We start from the raw sequence: 12,818 nt of genomic DNA, 5'->3' as shown, positions 1-12,818 counted from the left end.
AATTAAAATAAACATTGTTTTAGCCACGATATTCAAAGTAAACTAGCTCTTTTACAAACTAGTAAGTTTTGAAATAGACTGATCATACAGCAAAAATGTAAAATAAATATTTTTTAGAAGTTGTATACTATCTTGTATGTTTGTGCAAGAGTTAGGTGGCTTTAAAATAAGTCTCAATATATCATTATTTGTTCCAAATTTTAATCGATACTACGCTAAATAGACAAGAGTAGCACGTTATTCGTCAATGATCAACTCTAAGGTTAGAAACAATTAACTCTCTTCTGTTGACTCAGTGGTAAGTTTGAAGGTTTATAACGTTAAAATTCCAAGTTAGATTTTGGTGTTTTGCGCTTCTCAACAGACAAAAGAAACTATCGCAATTTCATTTATATTTCATTTGTTCGCTCTTCTATGTAAAATATTTTCTCAACCCAAACGAGCCGTTTTTGCATATAAATTTCTCAACAAGTGGGTTTCTCGACATCACTGATTATCGCAATTTCAGAACTTTCAAAGAAACTTGGTTTTCCCAAACTCCCTCTTTATCTAATTCAACTAAATTTCTACGTGATTGACGTAATATATATAACAAACTACAAGAAAATGGAAAATAGAACAGAAAAGAATGAATATCAAAATTGTGTATACCATATTTATTAAATTGTTGGACACAAAACACCACGGTGTTTCAAGTATTGTTGAGAGACTCTCTTATGCTATCATATTCATGCGTCCTTTGGTGTTCTTTGGTTGTTACGTGGGTAAGCCTAATGTGGTGGATAAGCTTAAACATTTAAATTGAGATAGGTTTGAACACTAGGCTTTTTGAATATGTTATACTTGGTTTACGTCGTTTTCATTACTAATTTAATTTGTGCACTTAATGTGTGTAGATAATTTCTAACCTAACTTTAAAAATCTTGGTACCAACTTATATCCTAAAAGAGCAAAATTACCTTATTTTTTAGGTATTGGTATTTTCAGTCTGTTTATTTGTTGTTAAACGCAAAACCATACGGTGATCTATCTGTACTATAACAACCACAGGTATTAAAACCCTAATTTTAGCCTCATAAGTCCACAGATTTACTACTGAACCACTAGGAGATATTTTGAACATGAACGATACAATGACTAAGGAGAGTTGAGAATAGATACTAAATACAACTACTAACTACAGAATTTATGTATCTTTCGTCCTTCTTGAGACCCCGACTGTCAAATTCCTGATAAGAGTTGATAACTTGTCTTTATTTCACGAAGCTGATACTTGAGAAAAGGTAAATATCCACAGGAGAAGGATTTTGTTGGTGTTTTAGCTTTGTTTCTGTGTCATAAATAAAACGTTTGTAATAACAATGAAACAAAATTAATTCAAAGTTAAAGATAAGTGTAATATATAAAACAACATATGGTTTATTTTTCTAATGATTAAAATTAAAGACTTTTTAAAAAGCACCAAAAACAAACATAATGTCTACACAACCTTTTGTAGGACATAGGTCCAATACTGGCACTTAGTTGATTGTAGCCACTACTTAGCCACCCCAAGATTTCCCACCCACAAAATTTCCTCTTGTCAAAAGTCTACTTAAGCCTATTCAATTACTTAAAAATTTCAGTTGACAAGTCGAACTATACAAACATAATTCACTTATTTATCATTGAGTTACTACCGTTGTACTCGATACGTTTAAACTTGAATGCTGCATTTTTTTTTTCTTTTGCATATCCGAGAATCTTCTGTCTATTTGTCAAAGTGCACTAATAGTTTTCCTCTTAACACGTTAACCGTTAGGTTTTTCCCTTTTACCGTAGTTAACATTGGGCGAGCTTCTTTTGATTTTGCTCTCACTTCTAATCCTGTCTGCCTGCTTGTTCCTACACTTCTCGTACTTTTTATATTCTTATTAAATCGTCTGTCCACCATTTTTCTCTTCATCAATGAGTTACAAACACAACTTCCAAGACTCGTCTGCGTTAAACTCTCTAATAATAAAAAAATAAATTTAAATAATCTTAAAATATTCATTCAGACACAAAAAAAATAGTATTAAAATTAAACAATCTCTTATATCATGACAGACGACCCTGGTCAATGCGTATACTATAAAGCTGGTAAAACATTCATTACTTCTAACCTGACGATGACCGACTCCTATTGACTGTTACGTTTTTTGTTTTCGTTGGTGTTTGTATTTTTTTCTGTAGTACATGTGCATAGACAGGATAATGTACTAATTTATGTGTGAAACATTTTTAAGTGGTGTAAAACAGCTTTAGATACCATCAAATCTAGGCTCAGCATGGCCAGGTGGGTTAAAGTGTTCGACTTGTAAAGTGAGGGTCACGACTTCGAATCCCCATCGCACCAAACATCCTCGCTCTTTCAGCCGTTATAATGTAATGGTCAGTTCCACTATTCGTTGGTAAAAGACTAGCGCAAGAGTTGGCGGTGGGTGGTGATGACTAGCTGCCTTCCCTCTAGTCTTACATTGCTAAATTAGGGACGGCTAGCGCAGATAACCCTCATGTAGCTTTGCGTGAAATTCAAACAAACAAGAACCAATGTAACTTTGCCACTCATTTTACATCTTTTATATCTTCACTTTATGTATTTTTGCCTATGTCCTTGTATTAGAAGTTTTATCTAAATGTAAATTTATTTGTCATGATTGAAATGTGAAATTAATAGGTGTAGACTGTGGATGGTGAAACGTTAACCTTAGCCTAGAATTAACTGTCTTGTAACTCATACATATATGTATAAGATTGATGCATAAGTAGGTTCGTGCTTTAGATTTTAGATTGTAACGACTATTTGGCAGCAAATAAAAAAAACATAGAAAAAGTTTTTATTTAAACCTATTTTCGCTACAACTGCATGTTTTTGTTATAATATTATGTTTAATGTCAGTAATACAAAGATGTTCCAACTAACAGTTTCTCTTTGACCCTACTTACTGATTAGGTATTATTTTATTACAACTTAGAGCTTTTACAGTAAGGAAAATTTGTTTCTAGAACAGATACGAACTGGTACGATCATTCTTAAGTCTACAAGTGGATCGTTTCTTAAATTATATAACGGGCCTGGCATGGCCAAGCGCGTTAAGGCGTGCAACTCGTAATCTGAGGGTCGCGGGTTCGCATCCGCGTCGCGCGAAACATGCTCGCCCTCCCAGCCGTGGGGGCGTTATAATGTGACGGTCAATCCCACTATTCGTTGGTAAAAGAATAGCCCAAGAGTTGGCGGTGGGTGGTGATGACTAGCTGCCTTCCCTCTAGTCTTACACTGCTAAATTAGGGACGGCTAGCACAGATAGCTCTCGAGTAGCTATGTGCGAAATTCCAAAAACAAACAAACAAATTATATAACATGGCCAGGATCTGGCTCTCCAGTCTTTTCTACCCTAATGGCTCAGCTGTATGTTTGATACATAATTATACTAAAAATTGTGTTTCGATATCCTTGATAGGCCTAGCACCGATACTCTATTATGTAGCTTTGCGCTTAGGAACAAAGAAAGACATGTTCGCTGTAGGTAAATGTGGCTATATTTTAGGCCTCTGCCGAGTAATACGGTCACGTTTCGGTTGTTTCATATTTAACCAAAGAGGGCGAATAAGTCCGACCGCAATTTGAATTATGCTGTATTCTTGGTTTCATTGGAACAATTAGTATCAGATATTGAACTTTGACTTGATTCCAAAGTCTGTGACAAAATAAACAGGAAAACAGCCAGTGTACCTTAGATAACATTTCCTAACCAGTAACGTCTAATAGCAACGGGTTTTAGTACGTCAGGTGGTTAGGAAAATTTAGGTTACCAAAACCTGGTTGAGGAACGTTTAATATTTCCAGTTGAATATCTTGAGAACCTGAACTATTACTAGGTTTAACTATTTCAGTTTTTACGTTATAAGGAACAGAAATTAAACGCTTTTGTTTATAACGCTATAAAATTCTATATTTATTTTTGTGTTGACAAGTGACGCTACAATATACCAAAATTTAGAAATTATAAACACCTTTGAGCCTTAAAATTTGACAATGTTTCTAAATAGTTCAATCTCATTCTAAGACTTGTAATCCAGAGGTCGATTCTCTGTAGTAGATATTGCAGAAATCTCAATGTGGCTTGGTTTTAAAACAAATAAACAGTTTGACCTCCTTAAAATATTCGGGATTTAATGTTAAAATACGTAGAAATCGAGTGAATTAAAAAATAATTATCTTTATTTGAATAATTTTAAAAGCTTGTGTTTTTTGTGTGGGCGGTGAGAGTACATATTGCATTTTGGATATTGAGTAAAGTTTGACAGGAAATTGCGAATTTCACCGGCTACAATTGTAGAATAGATAAATATACATATTATACGCATGACAGTAACAACGTGCCACCGGACGCAACGTTATTCGTGTATTCATTCACGCTAAATGACGTTTATCATGCTCTCGTATACGTACATTTATATCAGTTTTACAGATTCTTAGAAGAACGATATATAAGTTTATCTGTTAGCAGCGTCATAATATAAAAAACTTACCTCAGAGCACAGGATAGTCCATTCTAGTTAATATAATACTTCTACTTTTTTATTTGATTTCACTGCACAGATAACTGCTATTTGTACCTCGAACATTAACAAGCTTTTCAAAATTTATGAAGCTAAACAAATAAGTTAAACTCGAGCAAACTATAAACCTGTGGAACTTGGAGTAAACATTGCATTCTTTTATTTTTCATGGCGTTTAATGAGCAAACCTCTACATCGAGAAATACGTTTGAACGTATTTCAGTGGAATTCTCAATCAGAAATTATTGGTTGCTTGTAATTTTTATTTGTACCGTTCATAACGTACGTGGATTTAACGTTGACACTAAATATCCAGTCGTTTTTAAGAATTCAGTGTGGAACTCGGAGAACACTTACTTTGGATTTTCTGTAGCTTTTCATAGAAACGACGCCGGAAAAATGTAAGTTTTTAATTATTTGTCAGTTTATTATACAATGCTTTTCTATAAATTTTTGAACGAATAAGACTCAGACGCTATATATAGAGTAAAATAATATTTATTACAAGGTAACCGATCGTTTATCATAACCAAGTACATTTTCATTCGTTACTAATGTCACTAAGTTTTGCTCTAAGGACTACAGTACAATTCAGAAGGCTTGAACTAAATAAAAATACTTATCTAACAACCGAATTTATTATTATGATCTGAATCGAAATCCAGTATGTTCCTCTTACAACGTGGGCCCAACATGTGTGTATAGATAGTTCCTGTTTTCGAATTACACAGAGAATTGCAATATATTTCACAACAAAGTACACTATTTTTTCTGTATTTCTGTGGCCATATTATCTTGTGTCTGTTTGTTTGTAAATATTATCACTTTCAACCAGTACAAACTTCGAAAAGTTAGTGCAAAGTTTTTTCATTTTATTTTCCTATTAAAACGCTTGTTTTAATATCTAGTTCATACAGTTTCAAACTAACATGTGTCTTTATCTCCTAGAAACCGCACCCTGAGCTTTTCTCTTAAAATAATCATTTGACGATCATTTATTATAGCAGGTTACTTTCGTTTACTCCTACAAGGTCAGGTGATAAGGCACTCGACTCGTATTCTTCGAATCCCTGTTACACCCCTTTCAGCCGAGGGGGCGTTATAATGTTACGGTCAATCCCACTATTCGTTAGTAAAAGAGTAGCCCAATAGTTGGCGGTGGGTGGTGATGATTAGCTTCCTTGCCTCTAGTCTTACACTGCTAAATTAGGGATGGCTAGTGCAGATAGCTCTCGAATGGCTTTGCGCGAAATTCAAACAAACCAATACTCCTTCAAGGCATTTAACTGGTTCTATTGATTTTTGATTTAAACTTTGGTATCAGCCGAGTGGCCTTGAAGGTTAGTGTTTCGTGAAAACCTAGAGAAACTTAAAAAAAAGCATGTTAAATTCTTGATTTAATCGGGAGAGACTTGCGACACTAAAATTCGAGGTTTTATCCCGCGATTGGCTCAACGCAGATAGTTTTTTCTGTAGCTTTGCGCTTAAAAAGAAAGACAAATACAGATTAACTGGAATCATTTTTGTAAATTAACTTTACTTTTAGTTATTTTATCAACAAATTACAGGAATAATTCTGTCTTAGATATTCACGTGATCACAGCTGCATGATTCTAGACCATGTATGGGACATTGTTTCAAGAACTTCGGAGGAACTCGTTACTTTGATTTGTTAAAATAGAGTGGATTAACGATAATCCTTTAAAACAGAGCGGATTATCGCCAATACTTTAAACCATAATGGATCAAAGTTAAAAGAGTGTAATTTAAAAACTAAATCCCAAAAATTCGATGCATTAACGCTAATCTTTTAAAACAGCGAGGATTAACGCTAATCTTTAAATAAAAAACGTAGTGGATTAACGATAATCCTTTAAAACAGAGCGGATTATCGCCAATACTTCAAAGCATACTGGATCAAAGTTAAAACAGTGTATGTTCAAACTAAATCCCATGAACTCAGTGGATTAAAGTTAATCCTTTAAACACAGTAGATTAACATTAAATCCTTTAAACAGAGTGGATTAATACTAAATACCTCAAAACTCCAGATTAATATGAATTCTTTAAACAAGATGGATTAAAATTAGTTATGAAAATCAGTAAATTACAGTTGATAAAAATGATTAATTAAGTGTCCTTTCAAAATTCTTAAGTTTTAAACGTTAAAATTAGTTACTGGTCAATCGCTTCAGAGACACAAGAAAGTACAGAAAACTTTCATTGGTCAAGACACAATATCAACCCTGTCGAATATGAAAAATAAGGCTTGGTCTCTAAGTGGACCTACCCTCCACCCCAGACATACTGTTACGTAACTCTCTATCTCAGACGCACTGTTACGTAATCTGAGCTAATAAAATGTTGATATCAAATTTATTTCCATCTAGTCTTAGTTGGAACGTACACTGAAAGTGATTATAACGTAACTGATCTGTGAAAAAGTTCATTTTATTTATTCCGCATGGGGCCGTATAATGAAATGACCATTTGAAACCCCAAAACATCTTCATTTATTTGATAAATCACGAGGAAACCTACAAACAGGGGCGGTGCCGGCCTCTTGCCGTTGAGAGGACTGAGGTGGGGTAGAGTGCAGCACTTGATATCTTGTGAGAACATGTATTATAGCATTTGGGAAATTAACCAAGTTTAACACTAAGCACTTTCCTTTGGGTGAGGTGACCACAACGGAAGCTAAGTGACATTTAGGATTAGCGTCAGTTCCCTAAAATTAACATTAACCAAGATACAAATAACGTATTACCAAAGTTTTGATACCTTACTGAGGTACAAACTGTTACACTTCTTACAAAATATTCACCGAAGTAATACTTTCTGAAGACTTTACTTACTACAGAAAACCAATATTTATATAATACTTTATGAATGTAGTGATTGATTTAATATTTATATAATACTTTATGAATGTAGTGATTGATTTAATATTTATATAATACTTTATGAGTGTAGTGATTGATGTGTAGTATTTATATAATACTTTATGAGTGTAGTGATTGATTTGTAGTGTTTATGTAGTACTTTATGAGTGTAGTGATTGCTGTGTAGTATTTATGTAGTACTTTATGAGTGTAGTGATTGCTGTGTAGTATTTATGTAGTACTTTATGAATGTAGTGATTGCTGTGTAGTATTTATGTAGTACTTTATGAGTGTAGTGATTGCTGTGTAGTATTTATGTAGTACTTTATGAGTGTAATGATTGATGTGTAGTGTTTATGTAGTACTTTATGAGTGTAGTGATTGATTTAATATTTATATAATACTTTATGAATGTAGTGATTGATTTAATATTTATATAATACTTTATGAATGTAGTGATTGATTTGTAGTATTTTAATAATACTTTATGAATGTAGTGATTGATTTAATATTTATATAATACTTTATGAATGTAGTGATTGATTTAATATTTATATAATACTTTATGAATGTAGTGATTGATTTAATATTTATATAATACTTTATGAATGTAGTGATTGATTTAATATTTATATAATACTTTATGAATGTAGTGATTGATTTGTAGTATTTATATAATACTTTATGAGTGTAGTGATTGATTTAATATTTATATAATACTTTATGAGTGTAGTGATTGATTTAATATTTATATAATACTTTATGAATGTAGTGATTGATTTGTAGTATTTATATAATACTTTATGAATGTAGTGATTGATTTGTAGTATTTATGTAGTACTTTATGAGTGTAGTGATTGATGTGTAGTGTTTATGTAGTACTTTATGAGTGTAGTGATTGATGTGTAGTGTTTATATAAGTACTTTATGAGTGTAGTGATTGATGTGTAGTATTTATGTAGTACTTTATGAGTGTAGTGATTGATGTGTAGTATTTATGTAGTACTTTATGAGTGTAGTTATTGATTTGTAGTATTTATGTAGTACTTTATGAGTGTAGTGATTGATGTGTAGTGTTTATGTAGTACTTTATGAGTGTAGTGATTGATGTGTAGTATTTATGTAGTACTTTATGAGTGTAGTGATTGATGTGTAGTATTTATGTAGTACTTTATGAGTGTAGTGATTGATGTGTAGTATTTATGTAGTACTTTATGAGTGTAGTGATTGATGTGTAGTATTTATGTAGTACTTTATGAGTGCAGTGATTGATGTGTAGTATTTATGTAGTACTTTATGAATGTAGTGATTGATTTGTAGTATTTTAATAATACTTTATGAATGTAGTGATTGATTTAATATTTATATAATACTTTATGAATGTAGTGATAGATTTAATATTTATATAATACTTTATGAATGTAGTGATTAATTTGTAATATTTATATAATACTTTATGAATGTAGTGATTGATGTGTAGTATTTATATAATACTTTATGAATGTAGTGATTGATTTGTAGTATTTATATAATACTTTATGAATGTAGTGATTGATTTGTAGTATTTATATAATACTTTATGAGTGTAGTGATTGATTTGTAGTATTTATATAATACTTTATGAGTGTAGTGATTGATTTAATATTCATATAATACTTTATGAATGTAGTGATTGATTTGTAGTATTTATATAATACTTTATGAATGTAGTGATTGATTTGTAGTATTTATATAATACTTTATGAGTGTAGTGATTGATTTAATATTTATATAATACTTTATGAATGTAGTGATTGATTTGTAGTATTTATATAATACTTTATGAGTGTAGTGATTGATGTGTAGTATTTATGTAGTACTTTATGAGTGTAGTGATTGATGTGTAGTATTTATGTAGTACTTTATGAGTGTAGTGATTGATGTGTAGTATTTATGTAGTACTTTATGAGTGTAGTGATTGATGTGTAGTATTTATGTAGTACTTTATGAGTGTAGTGATTGATGTGTAGTATTTATGTAGTACTTTATGACTGTAGTGATTGATGTGTAGTATTTATGTAGTACTTTATGACTGTAGTGATTGATGTGTAGTATTTATGTAGTACTTTATGAGTGTAGTGATTGATGTGTAGTATTTATGTAGTACTTTATGACTGTAGTGATTGATGTGTAGTATTTATGTAGTACATTATGAGTGTAGTGATTGATGTGTAGTATTTATGTAGTACTTTATGAGTGTAGTGATTGATGTGTAGTATTTATGTAGTACTTTATGAGTGTAGTGATTGATGTGTAGTATTTATGTAGTACTTTATGACTGTAGTGATTGATGTGTAGTATTTATGTAGTACTTTATGACTGTAGTGATTGATGTGTAGTATTTATGTAGTACTTTATGACTGTAGTGATTGATGTGTAGTATTTATGTAGTACTTTATGATTGTAGTGATTGATGTGTAGTATTTATGTAGTACATTATGAGTGTAGTGATTGATGTGTAGTATTTATGTAGTACTTTATGACTGTAGTGATTGATGTGTAGTATTTATGTAGTACATTATGAGTGTAGTGATTGATGTGTAGTATTTATGTAGTACTTTATGACTGTAGTGATTGATGTGTAGTATTTATGTAGTACTTTATGACTGTAGTGATTAATGTGTAGTATTTATGTAGTACATTATGAGTGTAGTGATTGATGTGTAGTATTTATGTAGTACTTTATGATGAGTGTAGTGATTGATGTGTAGTATTTATGTAGTACTTTATGAGTGTAGTGATTGATGTGTAGTATTTATGTAGTACTTTATGACTGTAGTGATTGATGTGTAGTATTTATGTAGTACTTTATGACTGTAGTGATTGATGTGTAGTATTTATGTAGTACTTTATGAGTGTAGTGATTGATGTGTAGTATTTATGTAGTACTTTATGAGTGTAGTGATTGATGTGTAGTATTTATGTAGTACTTTATGAGTGTAGTGATTGATGTGTAGTATTTATGTAGTACTTTATGAGTGTAGTGATTGATGTGTAGTATTTATGTAGTACTTTATGAGTGTAGTGATTGATGTGTAGTATTTATGTAGTACTTTATGACTGTAGTGATTGATGTGTAGTATTTATGTAGTACTTTATGAGTGTAGTGATTGATGTGTAGTGTTTATGTAGTACTTTATGAATGTAGTGATTGATGTGTAGTGTTTATGTAGTACTTTATGAGCGTAGTGATTGATGTGTAGTATTTATGTAGTACTTTATGACTGTAGTGATCGATGTGTAGTATTTATGTAGTACTTTATGAGTGTAGTGATTGATGTGTAGTATTTATGTAGTACTTTATGACTGTAGTGATTGATGTGTAGTATTTATGTAGTACTTTATGACTGTAGTGATTGATGTGTAGTATTTATGTAGTACTTTATGACTGTAGTGATCGATGTGTAGTATTTATGTAGTACTTTATGAGTGTAGTGATTGATGTGTAGTATTTATGTAGTACTTTATGACTGTAGTGATTGATGTGTAGTATTTATGTAGTACTTTATGACTGTAGTGATTGATGTGTAGTATTTATGTAGTACTTTATGACTGTAGTGATTGATGTGTAGTATTTATGTAGTACTTTATGAGTGTAGTGAATTATTTGTTTATTTTATCCACATATTTGAGTTACGTTAACAGTTACGTTAATTCTAATCAATATTTATTATTATTGGTTGTTATCACGGGTCAAGACACACAAAGCACTGTCTGTGCCACGGGTATATGAACTTAATTTCTCGCGGCATAAGTCCGCAGATATACCACTATGTAGTATATGACGGGCTTGTTTGGTATTAAATAATACACTGATGCTTTCAATTCTTTCTTGAAGGGAGGGGGGCATTTCAATATAAAGTATTTGATTTTGCTTGTTTCGAATATCGTCTTGATACTTTAATTGAATGGTTGGTTTTTATTTTCATTCTTATAATGTACACAAGTCAATGAAGTTAAATAAGTATTTTTTTTTCCAAAGTAAACCCCCTGTTCTACCTACTTGTTTAAACGTTATCATGTTTTTCTTTAGTATTTTGGTGACGGCCCCTAAAGCTAATGGCTCTGCTTTCGGATCTGATGTTGTCGAACCTGGAATTTTGTACAAATGTATTTTTGTAGAAGGGGAATCCACAACCACCTGTAACGAAGTTGAAATCGATACCACAGGTAACATATTACTTTGATCTGGTTCCAGGTTTCACCATATGAGTATCAAAGTATCTGTTGATACTCTGTTAATGTGTGTGTGTGTGTTTTTCGTATAACAAAAACACATCGTGCTATTTGCTATGTCCACCGAAGTGAATCGAACCTTTGATTTTAGCGCTGTAAGTCCAAAGACATGACGCTGTCTCACCGGAGAACTACTTTGTTAATTACGAAAGAAATACATAAAAAAATAGATAAGAGAAACAAAAGGAAAGAAAAATATATAAAAAATACTTGAGTGTTGTTTTGACCGTTGTATGAAATAAAAACAAAGTAACACGTAAGTAAAAATATATAACAAAAACTATGGATACTAATAACGAGCTAACAAAAAACAGAATAAATACTTGTTACATTAATGAAAGGAAGATCCCTTGTAAAAACAAAGCTTCTCTACAACATATGATAGCCCATTCCTCAGTTTTATATTCTGATATAGGTTTAACATTTAAATCGATCGTGTGAGATGCGTGTTTTTATTATCTCAGTCTTTATAGTTAGGAACGTACGAGGGACACCATGAGTATCGTACAGTTTTGCACTAAAATGGAACATACTTATTTACTCGGATATTTGGTTGTGAGGGCGTTAGTAACGCTTCGACGTTTTTCGATACATTGACAGAAGTGCCTTAACGATGGCAGTTATAAAGACCACAATAAACATCTTGTGCTTAGAAACGTCTAAAAAACAGGTTTAAAGTCACTGATAGGTTAAGAAGTTTTGAGTGATTATTGGAAGATTCTGAGAATTTGACCCTTTATTTACATTTGTTTTCGTGCCATCTAGATATATTATGGATTAATAATACTAAACTGGAATAAAATTACGTTTCCACCCTGAATTATTAAAACATTCAAGGTCCTAATGTCAAGATAAAAATTCACTTCGTGGAGATTTACACAGTTGCTAATTTAGTTCATTGGTTTTGATAATTTATTTATTTATTTTAACTTCTGTTTTTAAAAAGCGTCGTTTGAAACTTTTAAGTTGTGACACGTTATTGATGAAGTACACAAAATTCTATTACAAGTCGTTCACGAGCTAAAAGTGTGCCGTTTCAAACGTTTATTTACGTTTGAGGCATATCAAACTATAATA

General features: G+C 31.5%; 1 protein-coding gene and 1 long non-coding RNA gene across 3 annotated transcripts in view; one reads left to right on the top strand and one right to left on the bottom strand.

Annotated features, from left to right (window-relative positions):
- Positions 1-1,679: 1,679 nt before the first annotated feature.
- On the bottom strand, positions 1,680-4,691 carry LOC143234529 (uncharacterized). Its single transcript, XR_013018696.1, has 2 exons — positions 4,555-4,691; positions 1,680-1,992 (listed from the first exon to the last, which is right to left on the bottom strand). It is a non-coding gene; the product is annotated as an uncharacterized LOC143234529 (long non-coding RNA).
- The window catches only part of LOC143234527 (integrin alpha-9-like), a 55,995-nt gene continuing 47,598 nt past the window's right edge, over positions 4,422-12,818 (top strand). Inside the window, exons 1-2 of one of the 2 annotated variants that reach the window (XM_076471946.1) lie at positions 4,422-4,985; positions 11,539-11,675. In XM_076471946.1, the coding sequence (XP_076328061.1) occupies positions 4,753-4,985; positions 11,539-11,675 (370 nt within the window). In that variant the 5' untranslated portion in view covers positions 4,422-4,752. Of the gene's footprint in view, positions 4,986-7,039; positions 7,168-11,538; positions 11,676-12,818 lie in introns of those variants that run through there. The other variant, XM_076471947.1, reaches the window with a different exon arrangement.

The sequence above is a fragment of the Tachypleus tridentatus genome, chromosome 12, assembly GCF_004210375.1.
Source record: "Tachypleus tridentatus isolate NWPU-2018 chromosome 12, ASM421037v1, whole genome shotgun sequence".
Lineage (NCBI taxonomy): Eukaryota > Metazoa > Arthropoda > Merostomata > Xiphosura > Limulidae > Tachypleus > Tachypleus tridentatus.
Note: the sequence above shows the minus strand (reverse complement) of the source record. Positions and strands in the feature narration are given on the sequence as shown.